Source organism: Loxodonta africana, chromosome 8, assembly GCF_030014295.1.
Source record: "Loxodonta africana isolate mLoxAfr1 chromosome 8, mLoxAfr1.hap2, whole genome shotgun sequence".
Lineage (NCBI taxonomy): Eukaryota > Metazoa > Chordata > Mammalia > Proboscidea > Elephantidae > Loxodonta > Loxodonta africana.
In genome coordinates this window covers 77120259-77138311 of record NC_087349.1, presented here as the reverse complement: position 1 = coordinate 77138311, position 18053 = coordinate 77120259, and the positions used below count along the sequence as shown (strand labels likewise).

General features: G+C 41.8%; 2 protein-coding genes across 4 annotated transcripts in view; one reads left to right on the top strand and one right to left on the bottom strand.

Annotated features, from left to right (window-relative positions):
- BZW2 (basic leucine zipper and W2 domains 2) overlaps window positions 1–6952 on the bottom strand; it is a 93233-nt gene extending 86281 nt beyond the window's left edge. For both annotated transcript variants that reach the window (XM_064290031.1, XM_003407095.4), the window contains exon 1: window positions 6822–6952. The gene's annotated coding sequence lies outside the window, so the exon portion shown is untranslated. The remainder of the gene's footprint in view (window positions 1–6821) is intronic.
- A 374-nt stretch (window positions 6953–7326) lies between these two features.
- Window positions 7327–18053, top strand: part of ANKMY2 (ankyrin repeat and MYND domain containing 2) — a 34405-nt gene continuing 23678 nt past the window's right edge. For both annotated transcript variants that reach the window (XM_023544381.2, XM_010587228.3), the window contains exons 1-2: window positions 7327–7592; window positions 17465–17529. In XM_023544381.2, coding sequence (XP_023400149.1) covers window positions 7526–7592; window positions 17465–17529 — 132 coding nt within the window. In that variant the 5' untranslated portion in view covers window positions 7327–7525. The remainder of the gene's footprint in view (window positions 7593–17464; window positions 17530–18053) is intronic.

Genomic DNA, 18053 nt, shown 5'->3' with positions numbered 1-18053 from the left:
GGGCTGATTTTATCTCTTTGAGCACAGTGTAATTCTCCTGAGGACAAAAAATCATGACTTATCCTTTGTGATCCAGTGAACAACATAACAGATGTACACCAAGGTCTTTCTTATCAATATAAAAAAAGTTATATCTTTCACTAAAAAATCTCTTTAAAAATAATTTTCATCTTCGAAAATGTAAGAAAATAGGGTATGGCAAACGGTAATGTTTATACACATTTTACTTTGAAAAGATATATCAACTAGGCCTATAACTATGTTATTTATATATTTCCATACTGTAAAAATCTGACAAATTGGCCCTAAAATAACAATTTTTATGTAAAATTTTATAGTTCAAGGGTATCTTCAAGAATCTTCAGTCACCCTGTACGTTCGGTTAGTATTCCTATTTTACATATGAGGAAGCTGAAAGTAAGGAAAATTGCCTTGGAAAATATATCTAGTCACTGAAGACTTAAGCTTTGGTCTCTTCACTCCAATTCCCAGGCCTGTACCCATGCTTGGCTGTCTCCCAGGGGGCATCACAATTGCTCCCTAACAGGTCAGAAGAGGCCACTTAATAGGGCCGTTATACTCCACAATCAACAGACCCAGGATGAGGTTTTACTCAGAGGCTGTTGAATGTGTTAAGAGCTGCTTTGTCTACAATCCCACAATAAATAACCAAATCACAAGACATAAAAATACCAATTTCATAGTATAAAATATATTTATCGGGAATATGAATGCCACCATATTCCTTCTGAAGTGGAAATAGTTTTATACTTTTAGTTAGTGGAACAGTCTTATACTCAGTGATAACAGCACTCCAGCCTAGTGTTTTAAATTCCACAGTGACACCTTCTCCATCTTTTGAGTTGAAGGTACACGCATACTAACGTATCCCTCACCAATACTGGACAATGATATTGGACTGGCTATATCATCTTTAGACTTCGTGAGGACTTGGCTTTGAAGCATAATTAAATATTCTTAAAATATTCTTCAAAGTCTCGGAAGACAAATTATATAAAGACTTTATATAAAAAAAGATTTCATTACACACGGCCTTTGCAAACATTAAAATTTATTAAGTCTAAAACTTAAGAAGCTTAAACATGAAGAAACACTAAGTTATAAAGTAGCAAGAATCCAGAAAGTAGGTGTCAAAATAAGCATTTAGTTAAGCAACCCTCAGTAGCCAGTATATCTGGTGCTGAGCCTGGTTCTGATGTTCCTACATGAGTATACTAATCTAACAATGGTGACATTGCTTAAGACAGTCTTGGTACTTCTTTTTCAGAAATGCCTTCTGAGCTGGTTTATGGGGCATACAAGAAAGTCAGTATGTCTACTCATATCTTAATTTTCTCAGATAACTAAATATATTTTCACCTCTTGTTCAGACTTGTCCAGGAAATTAGTTTCCAAAAAAGATGAAGATTACCTGCCAGTAAGATACTCATAAGTTCATGATACAAGCACTGGGCAATGCCATCTACCTTTTAGTTTTGTGAAATGAGACCTGGTGGTGCAGTGGTTAAGTGCCCAGCTATTAATCTAAAGGTTAGCAGTTAGCTAGTTAGATGCTCTGTGACAGAAAGATGTGGCAGTCGGCTTCCATAAAGGTTAGAGCCTTGGAAACCTTCTGCGCAAGTCCTACTCTGTCCTATAGGGTCATTGTGAGTTGGAATTCACTTGATGGCAATGAGTTTGGTGTTTTGGTTTGGTTTTAGTTTTATGGAGAAGTTAAAATGTGATATGGTGTTTATGGAAATGCACTGTTTGCAAGACAGTACTCTACAGTGTTAGGTGTAATGATACAACATTTAAAGAAATAATTGTGTAAGCTAAACTCCAAGTAAAGAAAAAGAGCATTCATATTCATATTACTTTCTCACGTTTTCTTAAAAAAACAAATTTTTAGAGGCTGTTATACTTCCAAATTTTCCCTTTTAAAACTTTATTATGGAAATTTTCAATCACATCCAAAAGTAGAGAAAACAGTACAACGAAGCCAATGTCCCCACTATCCAGCTTCAACAGTTACAGCATAGTCAACTTTGTCTCATTTATACTCTTACCCAGTCTGTTCCCCACTGCCATAGAATTATATTAAAGCAAATGTCAGACATCACATAACTTTCTCCCTAAATACAGCAGTATGTGTCTCTAAGACATAAAGGATCTTTTAAAAATATAACCACAATATTATCATCAAGCTTAAAAAAGTTCTTAATACATAGTCAAGAAATGTACTTAAGTCTAAAAAAAGAAAGTTAGATGGCAAGGAAAGTACTACTTTGCAAGATATAATCCTCACAATGCATTATTCCCCTGCAATAAAAACAGTATGCTCTTAAAGCAGGGAGCTGTAGGTCATGACTTTAATGGGAGACTCCTGGAATGGTATGTCCAATTTGTATGTGTGCATGTAAACATTTTTTCTTAATTAATTGCATTCTTTGAAATGTCAAGATGCCTGAGACTCAAAACGTTTTTCAGACCTTCTGCTCTTGCTTATGGTTGTTTGTGATTAGTGCCACATCACATCACATCACCTGGGAGGATCAGTCAAATAGGGAAACAAATCCACCTGAAATAACTTGGAGATAAAACTGAATTCAACTCAGCATGTTCTCAGCATACACTAGGTGTAAAACATCGGGTTACATTCTCGAGAAATAAAGGTAAATTATATCTAATTTATAGTACAGAAGGAGAAGGGGTCAAATACATCGATATTACTACTATCAGTTATTGTCGTTGTTAGTTGGTGTCGAGTGCATTCTGACTCATGGGCGCCCTATGTGTGAAAAGTAGAACCACTCCATAGTGGTTTCAAGGCTGTGACCTTTTGGAAGCAGATTACAAGGTCTGTCTTCTGAAGTACCTCTGGGTGGATCTGAACCACCAACCTTTCAGTTAGTAGTCAAGTGTTTAACCATTTGCACCATACAGTGACGACTCCTCCTACTAATAATAACCATAACAGAATATGATGAGAAATGGGCTTTAGGTATTTTCACAAAGGCTCAGATAAATAAGCAATGATGTTAATTGGAGAGAAGGAGGGTAAGAGGCCATAAGAAGACAGAATTGTTCTTGTTAGATGCCATCGAGTTGGCCCCGAATGACAGCAATGCCATGCACAATGGGATCCAACTGTTGTGATCCACAGAGTTTTCATTGGCTGATTTTCTACGGTAGATTGTCAGGCCTTTCTTTCTAGTTTATTTTAGTCTCGGAAGCTCTGCCGAAACCTGTTCAGCATCACAGCAACGCACAAGCCTCCACTGCAGTCAAGTGATGGCTGCGCTAGAGGTGCACTGGCCGCAAATTGAAATGGGGTCTTCTACAACTGAACCACCACCGCAGTCTTAGGAGAGAACAGAAGACACCATTATTGGCACCAGCAACTTTGTTACAAATTAACAGCACCCGTGTGTAAAGATTTTACCTACTTCTACTTGCTGAGGGACATACACAGGTTTACTGGTGTTTATACTCCCATCATTGACTGGGGTGGGGAGGGGAAAAAGGAGGCGATCATGAAAGCTGGAGAAAGAGGTTATGTTTAAGTAGCGTCTTAAAAGCTGACCAGTTCAACAGTTCTGGAAAGGGGGGAATCAGTGAGGAGGGAAGGGAAAGTCATTCCAGGAAGAGAAAAGTAGCAACAAAGGGGTTGGAATTACTGGCATGTTAGGGAACTAGCAGCGTGGTGAAGTTACAGCAGAGTGTGTGGGAGGGGCTGGCTGACTGGAAATGCAGGCTGGGGCCAGTAGTAGGAACCTTCCAGGTCAGACCTGGGTCTCAGTTTAAGTGAGTTAGTTCTGTCTTTATAGGGTATAAGTCTCGTCCCCCGTGGATGACAGGACTTAATGTTTATTGACCTGGTAGTTTCTTGAATTAACTTGATTGGAAGAAGCGAGAGAGAAGCAGGCGACTTAGGAATCCATTGCAATAAGCTAGGAGAGGTCTAGGACAGTGGTAGAAGAAAAAAACAGATGCTGGGACACATATAAGAAAATTTCAGAAATCATTATTTTTAAGCAGGCGAGGAAAGTAACAGAAGAGCCACTAAATCAGCCTATACATTCTATTGCTAAGTATGGAATGGTGTGTTAGTATGCTCCCATTTCTATTAAAAAAAAATATAGGTAGAAATATACAGATAAGCTATGAACACATAAAATATCTTTGGAAGGGTATGAGAACAGATACCATTGGTTGTGGGGCATGGAGAGGGGCCTGACGAAAGAGGTGAGAGGGAGACTTAACTTTGGTACTTCTGGCCTGTTACCAAAGACCAAACCGGTTGGTGTAGAGTCGATTTCGACTTGGACAGGGTTGGAATTGCCCCACAGGCTTTCCAAGGCTATAATCTGTACAGACACAGACTGCCACATCTTTCTCCCAAGGAGTGGCTAGTGACCTAGTGAGTTCGAACTGCTGACCTTTTGGTTAGCAGCCTAGCACTTAACCTTTAACCCACTGGGCTCCTTCAGGTATGTTGAACCATGGTAACGTATCACCTGTTAGCTAGTCAAAAGAATACATAACTCCCACCTTACTGCAAAGCACATAAGCAGAGATAGTGAAAGAGAAAAGCTTTTAGAGACAGAGCTTGGTTTCAGTTCTGGCTTTGACACTTCCTAACTGTGGGGCTGTTGGCAAGTTAATCAACTTTCTTTCATTTCTTTCCCCTTATTTGCAGACATGGGGATAAAATTGGCTAATTCTGGGCTGTTATGACAACAACTAAAATAATCCTATGCAAAGCATCTAGTCAAATATCTGGCACAGACTAAATACTCAACATGTAGTAGCCACTTTTGTTAGCAGTAAAATTTCTTTGATGTGAATACACTCTAGGTACAAGAAAAGTTTCTTGGCCTAATCAAATGTACACTCATTAGCTAAAAAAAAAAAAAAAAAAAATTTAGTCTTAATTAAATATTTACATTGTACAAAATGACTAATGTTATCCATCTGATGAGCACTACCCATTACATATCTGTTTCTAGAAATTTAAACTGAACATACGATGTATCTGCAGTTGCAGGTAGGTGTTAGTTTTTCCTTCTCTTTAAATGGCATTGAATGTAAATTTACTGAGGGCATGTATTCACAGATCACTAAATTCCAGCTAGGTAGCAGGAGGTACCAAAAAAATAAGTTGCTTTCCTCGAGGAACTGGCAATGCTAGTGAGACAAACAGGTGTGACCTTCAAGTAATCAAAGCCAAAATTTGGCATAAGAGATGGAAATACTGGCAATGAAGTACCTAATTTTGCCCATGTATCCACTGGTAAAATGTCAAGTCACATGCTGGGGGAGGTTACTCTAAAGTATTTACTTAGGTTTGTGGGTTCCCCTACATGACACTATGCCATAAACCAATTGTAACTGTGGCAATAACAGCATTTTAAGTGTTACAAAATACCACTCTCCACAGCCTTACTACTTGTTGTTGTTTAAACAGCCACATCATTTAAACATGGACAAAAGTTTCTTTGTTATACATGATGATGAATGATATCAGGCAATTTTCAAGTGTGATGTCCCCACTCAGATCTGCCCCACCCTCTAAAAATGAGTCTTAGAAAACAGCTGGAGATTAGGAAAGATTTTTATTAAAGGCAGGAAATAAAGATGAGCATCTTCCCAGATTTTCAGAAGTGTTAGTAAATGCTTCAAGCAAAATGAAGGCATAAGGCCAGAGGAAAATTCATTTCACTTCATATATGGCACTATGGGGAGAAAGAGTGTCCTGGGGATGCTTAACAAAAACCCATTGACATAATTATTCAGATATTTCTCATTGAAGCAGATGGGTCTTGAGAGAAACATCAATACTAGTCTGTAGAGAAACAACAGTAAAATGTAAACATTAATTTCTAAAAAAAGCTTTCATTATTGCCGTAAATATGTAACTGATGCACGCTCTGGAGGAATGACTGACTTCATAATGTAGCAAACAAACCTTGTTTCTGAGCCACAGGAGGGTACACACTTGTATTTACCCCCGTTCTTCTTACCTATGGTTGAAGCTCGAAGCTGCATATCACACTTGAATGAAGGTTGGATTAAAAGGCTAATCTGAGGCTATATATAGACAGCAACACTAGTTTGATCCCCACCCTCCTTCCCCCCTCCCCCTATTTCCATAAATCTCAAGATCTGAGTTACAAAGACGCTGGGAACTCTAGGCAAAGCGAAGAGGCCCTTCCTTCCTCCTCTCCAAGACTGTCTCTCATTAACGATGTATTAGTGCAAGTGTAAATTGCTTCCAAACAGCCTTAACAGGCACTATCGGGCAACGAGATCAGGTTTTCTTCTACAGCTCCCAGAAAAGCCAGAGAGGAGATGACAAGTAGTGCGGAGGGCGAGTCTTGCCAAAAGAGAAGTACACTCTCCCGAGTCTACCCTCCTGCGCTCACCTCGCTCCTAACGGGGAGCTCTCCTTCTTACCCCTAGCCCAGAGCCCCACTCCCGGCCTCCCCGGGAGCCGCATCTGGCGGTGCCACGCACAAGACGAAGCACACTCGCCACTTCCCACCGCATGGCTGGCCCCCGTCAGCTCGAGGTCCCAGGGTCTCCCGGGGCGGCCAAACGTGGCGAGTGGAAGGTCTCCACCCTGGGGCACTGACGAACGGTATACGCGGTGGCGACGGTCGAGGGTAAGTTTCCCCGCGGAGAGCCGCAGGAGGCGTCACGGTAGGCACATGCTTCCTCCCGGCCACCTCCAGCCCCGGTGGAAGCCCCCAGAGGGGCGGCAGCCGCGGCTCCAGCAGCCCTTGCCACTCCCTCTGGCCCACCTGAGTCGCTCTTACCTGTCCGAGGAGGTAGCGGCGACGCGCGAGGCTGGAGGCTGCGACGATTCCGGCAGCGGAGGAGGCGGCAGTGGCGGCGGCAGACAATGGAGGAGTGAAGGACAGACACATTGACACCGACACACTGAGCCCGACGCAGCCCCTCCTCCCGCACCGCCCCGGCCTCCCAGCCCGCCCCCAGCCCCGGCCAGGTCATTCCTGGGGATCATCGCGGGGGTTGTCGCGAGGCCTGGGGGGCCCCTGTCCGAACCAAGAAGCCATCGCCTAACAAAAAGCTAACAGAAAGAGAACTTTAAATATTTAGTTGTCGCAAATATCTAAAGCGGTTGGGATGCATGTAGGGAACGTGTAAAAGGAATTTAAGCCTCCCCCCTCCAATTTTCCTATTTGGTTTTTCCTACCAAGGTTGGTCCAATGGGAGCCTCTTGCTGCCGCCTCCTGCAGCTCCTCCTCCCGCTCTGGCCAATGGCGCTCGAGGGGCGGTGACCACCCCGGGCCTGCAGAGACTGCCCGCCCGGCTCGCCGGAGTTCGCCCGCCGAACGCTGCCTGCAGGAGGAGGGCGGGAATTCCAGCTCTTCCGCGGTCTGCTACCCTGGGTCCTGGTCTCAGGTTGCCCCTTCGCTGCCGACGTTCCTAACACAGACACATCGTTTCTTTTTAATACTCCCAAAGAAACAGAATAACTTTCAAGCTGGCGGAAGCAATGGTTCACATAAAGAAAGGCGAGCTGACCCAGGAGGAAAAGGAGCTGCTGGAAGTGATCAGGCAAGGTATGGGTGCTAGGCTGCGACGGGGGCGCCTCCAGCCTGGCCAGGGGGCGTGGCGGTGCCCAGGAGGCGCCCCGGCGCGGTGGACCCTTGGATGCTGTTCTCCGAGGTTGACAGCCTAGTCCTAGGAAATAGCGTTTCTAGGATCGGTCTGGAAGGGGATGCGTGGGCGGAGAGGTGGAAGGGGAGAAGCTTCGCTGGGGCCAAGCGGGGATTGCCAAGGCTCGGGAAACCAGCAGATTTTCGGGCTCCACCTCAGATTATAATGAACGTACCAAGAGTCTGGGTCCCAGGGTGTGCATTTTTCAAAACTCCTCAGGTGATTTTGACTAAGGTCCTTCTTGGCAGCAGTAGCCTCGTAGTTTCAGGTTCTTAGGCGGGTGTGTAAGGGGCCATTTAGACTTCCGGTGGTAGAAAGATCTCGATCCCTGCGGGTCCCCGCTCCCGCTTGGGAGTGGAGGGAGCTCGCCTAGAGAGGGTTTCTTTATAAGGCACAGAACAAGGCCTGTAATTGGCCTCATTGAGGCTTCCGCTTCTAGGGCATCCCTGGCTTCTTTCCAGATGATCCCGGCTGCCGGCTGCCGCAGAAGCAAAAAGGGGCAGCTAGGCCTCCTCTTTCCTCCGCCCACGTAGCACCGTTGCGATCTTCTAACTGAGCTCGTCTGAGCTTTCCCTTACATCCTCCCAACGCATGTCCCAATCCCTCGGCTCCAGATCCTAGGGAGGGAGTCGCAGGCCCTGGGGACTAGTGAACTCAGACCAGCCTGCTAGTTAGAAGCCGGAAGCCATGTTCTCTCCGCAGCACCCGAGTGGACATCCCAGAAGAGTCCCTTGGAGACCCGTTACCTGACAGGTGACATCAGCGTGGCTACGTGATTTCTGCACCATCACGGCGATGGGATGGGGATGCATGAGACTGCGGGGATAGTTAATTGGTTGTTTAAAAGTCGAAGAGATGGACACATCTGCCCTAGAATGGCACAGAAGCCAGTCACCGCCTCATAAGGCTTCCCCATTCCCAGGCTTGTTTTTATGTTGTAGTTAAGCGGCCAGGATCAATTGTGGACCGTAGAAAGTAAGGAAGCCCTGGTGGCGTAGTGGTTAAGTGCTACGGCTGCTAACCAAAGGGTCAGCAGTTCAAATCTACCAGGCGCTCCTTGGAAACTCTGTGGGGCAGTTCTGCTCTGTCCTATGGGGTCGCTTTGAGTCGGAATCGACTCGACAGCACTGGGTTTGGTTTGGTTTAGAAAGTAAGGCAGATTATTTTTAATACCTACAAAGAAATCCTAAATGTAAAGGAGAAAAAAAAAAATTGGATTTGAACTCGAGAGGTGTTGATGAGCTGGGCCCACCCCATCTGATCTCAGTTCTAGCTAAGTCAGTCACAGCTATAGTTATCATGACAAGTGTCCTTTGCCTAATTTGATCTGGTGTTTTTATTGTTTGTACTGCGTGGCTCCCGCTGACGCATTTGGCTTTGCAGTCTTTCCCTTCTGCCTGTCTCTGGGTAATTTCTCCCTGCCTTTGTTGGCTGGGGAATTCAATTCAGCAAACATGTGAGTCCCAACTGTGTGCCAGGTACTGTGCTGGGCAAAAAAAAAAAATTGTTTTTAAAGTAGCCACTGGGCTGTCTCACATGTCCTTTCAAAAGTGTAAACAAGTGAACAGCTCTATAATTTGGGTCTTTGAAGGGTGTGGGGAAGACCCTTCAGTGTATTCTTAGGTGTCCACCAGTGTTTTAATTTTGAATGTTACATAAAATAGAATTAATATGAATTTATTCTGGGGATATCCCTGGGCCCACATCTGCTCTAGCAAGCTGGTATATGAGTATGCAGACTCTGTTTCACCACTTCATTGGCCCAGACTGATGAGAAAAGAACTGATGTAGGCTTGGTATCTGATGCATTCTTGTCAAGTGAAGACGCACGTGACATCACTGCACTCTCAAAAAGTGAGGGGAGATATGAGAAAGTAACAACTGTAGCCACTATTTGTTAAATGTTATTATGAGCCAGACGTAATTCTAAGAACTTGGCATGTATCAATGTATTTAATCTTGATGAGCTAGGACTTATTTTTAGGCTATAATATTATGAGAGACACCATGTGGTGGTGGTTAACCATGAAGATCTGGCTTGGAATCCTACCTCAGTCATACTTATTGGTGATGTGGCCTTGAGTAAGTTATTTTTTCTGATGTTTTCCAACTGAAAAATGAGAGTGATAATAAAAATAGTACCCATTTAATAACCTTGCTGTGAAAGTGAAATGAGTTAGGATAGATAAAGCATTTAAAATACTTGTTTTTGTTATCTATTATTATGGCAAATATGGTAATGGCTACTTTATAGGTGAGGAAACTGAGGGCTTGAGAGGTTAGTTAACTTGCCCAATGTCACCCAGGTAATAAGTGGCAGAGCACAAGTATCTTATGACCAGGGTCATATAAATATGTTGGACTTAAAAACAAACTAAACAAAAAACAAAACCAGCACCAAAGCATAAATACCATATTCACTTTGAAAGGCATTTTAATTTCAATAGAATGTTATCACCTGTGAAGTAAAAGTAATTTCAATTTTAAATGTTAGTGATTTTGTAGTTTCGTGTATTTGATTTGTAAATTAATTTTTGTTTTGTAGTTAAATAAAGGTCATAAGCAAAGTAGCAAAATTTTGTATTTGTGCACATAAGAAGAATTATTTTTATTTAGTGAGTAGGGAGGGGTCCTTAATTTTTTCCCCTCTGGTACGTTTCTCAGCTTTAAGAAGCTATAGACAGATAGTTCTAGTACTTGTAAGAGTAAATTTTCAGCAAAGTCTGACCTGTCGTCTTAGCCAGTCTGAAGTAAACCTGGCAAATAGAGTATTTGAGTGCCTCCCCTCTGCCAGGCACTAGGGTCCAGAAACTAGCAGGCTGTAAGTGAGGTTTATAGTTCATAGAAGAATACTACACAAGTAGACCCTGACTTAGGGATGCATCTCAGTTAAAACGAAGTGCACTTACGACCGTCCTTATCATCAGTAATGTGTACTACATAGTGTTGCAGCCTGTAATTTGCTGATGTTATCATTCTCAGATGTTCACTCACGCATGTTCGGTTTTATGATTAACTGTTTAAAACACTGCCATATTTATAAAGATCCTGATGATAAATGGCAATAATAATGAAAACTAAAAAAAAAAAAAAAAAAGAGGTATTCAACTTTAATCAGAGCCAATTTATGATGGAGTTGTAGGAATGGAACCCATTCGTAAATCGGGGACCCCCTGCACATTGCTTTTGGACACTCTTATCATTATTTCTTGTTCTGAGTGAGTTTGCATGTGACATATTCTACAGATTGTATATTTATTTGTTGGAATGCCAAGGTGTCTCAGATAAAACTAAGCTGTTTCCTACATGCCCATTTAAGTCATAGTTAATACAGCATTCATTTCAAACATTAAGAAAAGAAAATTAAAATACTAAAGCACGTCTAACTGACCTATATTACTTGTAGATTGACCCACTCTTCTAAATGCTGATATCTTTTTCAGTAAGCACTGAGGAAACACGATACTACAATACAGTAAACCTTCTTTAAAGGTATAAACCAGAAGATTATCCTATTACTTAGCTTGTTTAGTACCTGAAATTCCTGGGATCATTATTTCTGATTTAATACGAAAGTAATATACTTGCTAATATTCTCTTTTTTAATTATTTGTGTAAAGGGCACCTTAAAACAGGCTTGATCAGTAAGATATTTTCCACCAACTTAACTGAGGTATAATTCAAGTACAGTAAAAATGACATATTTAAAGTATATATATTTTATTAGTTTTGACATGAGGATGCATCATGAAATCATCACTACAATCAACATAATAAACAGTTCCATCACCCCAAAAGATTCTTCATGTCCCTTTGCAATCTGTTTTTCACTTCACCTCCATCTCCAGGCAACCACTGATAGGCTTCTGCCACTATTAATCGGATTTCTCTATTCCAGAATTTTATACAAATGGAATCATACAATATGTACTTTTTTTTTTTTCCAGCATGTCTCCATTTACCCAGCAGCATGATTTTGAGGTTCATCCATGTTATGTGTAGCAACAAGTAGCTTCTTTTGTATAGATATACCACGATATGCTTATCCTTTCATGTCGATGGACATTTGTTTCTAATTTTGGGCTATTAAAATCCTGCCGTAAAGTTCTACATAGTTAATAACATTACATCTAATGTTCTTGTGGTTTAGAAAGATTCAGGTTTGCTAATTAATCAATTTTAGAACAGAGTTCAAAGAAAATTTTAACTTAAAATATGTGGTTACTGTTAACTGTATGACTGGGCAGGTTATGCAGCCTCTATGGACTTTATTAAGGAGCTCTGGTGGCACAGTGGTTAAAGCACTTGGCTGCTAACTGAAAGGTCAGCGATTCGAACCCACCACCACTCTGTTGGAGAAAGTTGTGGCAGTCTGTTTTCATAAGGGTTTGCAGCCTTGTAAACCCTATGAGGCAGCTCTACCCTGTCCTGTAGGGTCACTATGAGTCGGAACGACTTGACAGCAGTGGGTATGGACTTTATTTTCTTCATTTATAAAACAACTTCTCTTTTACATACTTTAATTTTAATATAGTGCGTCCTAATCACAGCTTCAGAACGTTTTATTACAATGTCTAAAAATAGATACAAGTAGAGTAGTAGAGCTTTTAGAAACTTCACACAAACTATTTCAAAATGTTATTAGAAGTGTCTATTTTAAAAATATATTTATAATTATAGCTAAATCTGTATACCTATATTGTTCTTTTAAAATTTAGACCTTTTACATATTTTATGGCGTGGCAACAGTGTCAGACCTCCTTGTCTAACTTCACGAGGCGGAGAGAGAATCAGTGTCAGCATCAGCAGCCCAAGGGTGATTCCTATGAGGTGGGGGTCTGACATACCTCCTCTCTCCAACCTTTTTAGCAGTGCTGACACCAACTGTCCCTCCCACAGCATTCTCTACTTCTCTGCTGGGTTTAATAATTTGTTGCCGTGACAACATACAACTCAAAGACAATACAATTATGGGGTTTATTAGGGAAGTAGCAGGTTACAGTTCAGGATCAGAAATGACTCAGGATACAGTTCTTTGATCAGGACAACCTCTTTTTGCTGTGCCCACAGGTAGGTCTCTCTCTCCAGCTATTGGCCCCTCGGCCCAGCCTCTGCCCTGTTCGAGCAAGCGTTACAAATCTCTTTAGCTCTGCCAATAAATGCCCAGGGACACCCCACTCTGCCAGTAAGTCTCAGCCCGGAGGCATTCAGCTCTCTTGCTCCTGTAGCCACCTCCACCGTAGCTGCCTCAATCCTTGGTCCGGGAAGCCCACTACAACATCTCACACTGGTCTCCTGGTTCTGCTGCTGCCAGTTCTCTGCTGTACTTGCTACCCCTTCTTGCTGTCATGCACTGTCTCCAGTGTTACAGCTCTCTGTCTCCTGGGTCTAGGAGGTTCTCAGCACAGTGATCCTGGATCCAAAGGACACATTCTACTTCTAGCTCTTCTTGGTGGTAGTGGATCTGCCCCCCCGCCCCCCGCCAGCTTGCTTCTCTCTCCTTTTATCTCTTATAAGATAAAAGGTACGACTCAAGTAAGGGCATGACTTAAATAAGGGTGGTAACAGTTCTGACTGGGGTAAGGGTGGTGACTTGAGTCACACCCTCTAGTAAGGCAGTAACTCAACATATATCCCACCCTAATCCTATATCATTAACATAATGGACAACTCGCTCCCAAATGGGTCCATAACCACAGGCATAGAGGCTAAGATTTACAACACATCACAAAATGGAGGATAACTGCATCATTACACAACTGTCAAACTACATCATTACATAACTGCCAAACCACTGAAAATCATGGCCTATCTAAGTTAACACATACCCTTAACTAGGACAGGTTCCATACACCTTATTTGCATAGTCCCACTTAATCGTTGTGTGGGAGTCACAAAGACTATGGCTAGAGGGGCCATGTTAAGTAATTTCCTGCACTGCACATAAAAATTATAATAACAAGTCAAAAAATTTTTAATACTTAACTTTGATAGAGATCCTTTAAAACATCCCTTTTTGGGGATACTACTAAGTAATGATTTAAACCCATGGATATCCACGTCTCCTGGATATCTGATAGATTTCTGGGAAAAAAAGATCACACATTTGTTTTGTTCTTTTTTTGTTTATTTTGGCACATCTGCTTGTCTTCATAGGGAACCCGTGATTTCAGTGTAGATACCAGGAATGTCACAGTGAATTTTATTGTGCTGCCCTGACTGTAGAGTTACTAGAGCCACGTAATATGCACTGAGGGCTTGCTATGTGCCCCATGTGAGGACAAGTCCTTAGTCCTTCTCAGAACTCTATGGGATGGATGCTCTTACCTTTGTTTCATAGATGGGGCTTTTACAGGTTTTGTGTAGCTTCTTAGTTTGGAAGGGGCTGTAGTGTGGTAGAAGAGAGTGAGTGTCTTACAGTGAGACCATCAATCACTCTTCTAGCATCACCTCTTTGCTAAAATGCTGCTTTATCCATTTAAGTTGTTCAAGCTTACCCTAATAAGGTAGGTTCTGTTGTGTTTTCTTTGACATGAGCAGCCTGGAGACATTCTTAAAAGGGAAACACATTAACTATTTCTTTCGTCAGTATAGCTCTATTAATTTTTGTCTCCAGTGAAGACAAATGTAGGTTCATTACACATCCTCTCCTTTGTTAAATCAGATTTAACAGTTTTGTTTCCCAAAATCATTAGTCTTTCCAACTTAACTGCAAAATATTGTTTGAGAGTAGTAAGGAATGACAAAGCATAAGAATCCTTCTGTATGAGCCATGTGGTTCACATTTCCCTGCTGTCCTTGAGCTCTAGGTCCTTACTGATGTCATTAAATTGAGAATTCCAAATTAGAAATCATCACAAGTTTTGCCTCCATGGACATTTTGCTCCTCTGTTTTCCAGAATCTGCTTTCATTTTCTGGAACCAGAAACCACTACAGGTAATTTTTCAAAAGGTGAACCTTAATCTATTGAGTGGTATATGTACGTGCATGTGCATACACCTCTCTCTCTTTTTTTTTAATTGCTCCCTGATAGATTTAACTTAAATTGTTGGCCATCGGGCTAAACATTTTATGGAATCATCGACACCCTTTTCTCCATGCGAGCCAGATGTTTATGATCCTAAAGTCCCACCTCCCCCCTAACACACCGGGCTTTGACATGCTTACAATCTCTGTAGTGTTCTCCCTTTACGGCACAAACATCTCCTGGCTAGATAGAAATTAACTTCAGTTATTCCTCAGTGTATAATGGGATTCAGCTGAAGCATCTTCCTCATGTGAAATTGGGGTGTGGGAGTTTTTATCCTCTTTTAATTTGTCTCTAAAGGTGTTTGAGAAAGTCACTGATGAGAAGCCGCAGGTATGAATAAGCTTTTTTCTAGAACTTGCTTACATGTTCGAAAGCATTTCCCTCTCCTTCTTTAGCCATTTAGCTAGTGACACCCACCGCCCTTAGGTGGAGACAGTTTCAGAAAAATGCATTATTTGTAAAAAATAGTTGCTGCCAAAATCCAGGGGATTGCGGATCATTCACTTCACATTTTCCTGACAAAGCTGTTTCTCTGCGAGACATTTCTCTCTCCTTTTTTGGTATAAAAAAGCAAAAACCAAACCCATTGCCGTCGAGTCAGTTCCGACTCATAGCTGCTGGATAGAGTAGAGCTGCCCCATAGGGTTTCCAAGGAGTGCTTCGTGGATTTGAACTGCCGACCTTTTGGTTAGCAGCCATAACTGTTAACTACTACACCACCAGGGTTGCCTTTCCCTAAGAAGAGGGGTCAGGGAGGGAGGGGACATACTGATCTGTATTCTCTATCCCACCTTTAGCTCTAGAAGACTAGCAGAATTGAGTACAGTCTTGAAATGTAATTCTAAATTTAGAGAAGAATGAACTCCTGGTTGGGGGATGCTCGGTTCTTTTATGTCCTTTTAGAAGAGAGGCTTATCTCATCCTTTCTACATGAGAACATGCAATTTCATCGTTCCTTTGCCTGTCGAGTCAGAAAATTTTTGGCAGAACATGGGGCTGGCTTTTATGAATGATGATAATGGCAGCATTCTCCCCTGCAACAACTTGTTTCCTTACAGAAGACTGGAAAAACCTGACAGTTGTGGCCCAATTACAGCTTATTTCTAAATTTACAGACAACTTACGTTCAAACCAAAACCAAACCCACTGCCGTCGAGTTGATTCCGACTCATACATTCAGGTTTGCAATTTGAGTGTGGTAGTCTGGATACTGAGTGTATGGCACATTTGTATATTCCAGGCTTTAGAGCTATGCTTCAGATTAAGCAATTACCAGGCTGAGCATTCTATTATAAGCATGCTATCAATTCACAAGGCCTCATGGTGACAAATTATATAAATAATGACTATTTTGAACTCAAATTATTATACTGCCAAGAATTTAAGCTTTAGATGGACTAGATGCCCTTTAGGCTTTGTGGTTATTGCATGACTGCCAAAAGGAAAATGTAGCCAATTTAATATATTCTAAGGTCAGAGACCATCGTCATTGAGTTGACTCTGACTCATAGTGACCCTATAGAACAGAGTAGAACTGCCCCAAAGGGTTTCCAAGGAGTGGCTGGTGGAATTGAACTGCTGACCTTTTGGTCAGCTCTTAAGCAGTATTCCAGCAGGGCTCCAACACTAAGGTCAGTGGAAGTGGAGCTATTTTAATTTCTGTAAATCTGTTCTTTTGGGTAATTTGTGGAATAAATAGCATGGAATTGGATGCTTTATTTCTCAGTGACCTAACCTGAGTAGTCTTAGGATAAACCTTTATAAAGTTTTTTTTTTTTTAAATAATTTTTATTGTGCTTTAAGTGAAAGTTTACAAATCAAGTCAATCTGTCACACATAAGCCTATATACACCTTACTACATACTCCCATTTACTCTCCCCCTAATGAGTCAGCCCGCTCCCTCCCTCCAGTCTGTCCTTTCGTGACCGTTTTGCCAGTTTCTAACCCTCTCTACCCTCCCATCTCCCCTCCAGACAGGAGATGCCAACACAGTTTCAAGTGTCCACCTGATACAAGTAGCTCACTGTTCATCAGCATCTCTCTCCTACCCATTGTCCAGTCCCTTCCATGTCTGATGAGGTATCTTCGGGAATGGTTCCTGTCCTGGGCCAACAGAAGGTTTGGGGACCATGACCGCTGGGATTCTTCTAGTCTCAGTCAGACCATTAAGTCTAGTCTTTTTATGAGAATTTGAGGTCTGCATCCCACTGATCTCCTGCTCCTTCAGGGGTTCTCTGTTGTGCTCCCTGTCAGGACAGTCATCAGTTGTGGCCGGGCACCAACTAGTTCTTCTGGTCTCAGGATGATGTAAGTCTCTGGTTCATGTGGCCCTTTCTCTTTCTTGGGCTCATAGTTATCATGTGACCTTGGTGTTCTTCATTCTCCTTTGATCCAGGTGGGTTGAGACCAGTTGATGCATCTTAGATGGCCGCTTGTTAGCACTTAAGACCCCAGATGCCACATTTCAAAGTGGGATGCAGAATGTTTTCATAATAGAATTATTTTGCCAATTGACTTAGAAGTCCCCTTAAGCCGTAGTCCCCAAACCCCCGCCCTTGCTCCGCTGACCTTCGAAGCATTCAGTTTATCCTGGAAACTTCTTTACCTTTGGTCCAGTCCAGTTGAACTGACCTTCCCTGTATTGAGTATTGTCCCTCCCTTACAAAAGTTTATTTTTTGACATATTTTTTTAACCTATTCTAATGATAAATGACCTTAATTTTTATCTTTTTTTTTTTGGAAGGTACCGTCCAAGAAGCTGGAACACTATTAGCCAACAAGAATGTTCGTGTTAACTGTTTAGATGAGGTAAAATTTTTAAAAAGTTTCATAAAGTGTTTTATTCCATACGAGAATTATATATAAAGTCTATATATGTCACAATCTATTATGACATAGATTATTCACTCCAGATTATTCACTCACAGAGCTAGATAATTTCTAGTTGTTGGGTGGGATTGTTGGCTGATTGACAGCCCACCTGTTCTGGATTAATAGAAATTATATATGTCACAATCTGATGGCTTATGTTCACAATAATTGTCTGGAAAAAAGTAAGGGAAAAAAAAGAGGAAAGGAAGTAGCGGGAAGCAGAGGTGGCCAGACAGGTAAATGAGCAGAAGTGATTAATGCAGGTGACAGTTGAAACACAAGCAGGTGTAAGAAAATGAGGAGAGTTTGCAATGTAAGATCCAGAAGCTTTGCACAGCTCCTTTGTTCTTAAGCATATTGTCATTGTGCTGAAAGCTTTTTACCCAGAGGGCAGTTTTTCAGTCTCCAGATTATTCACTCACAGAGCTAGATAACTTCTAGTTGTTGGGTGGGATTGTTGG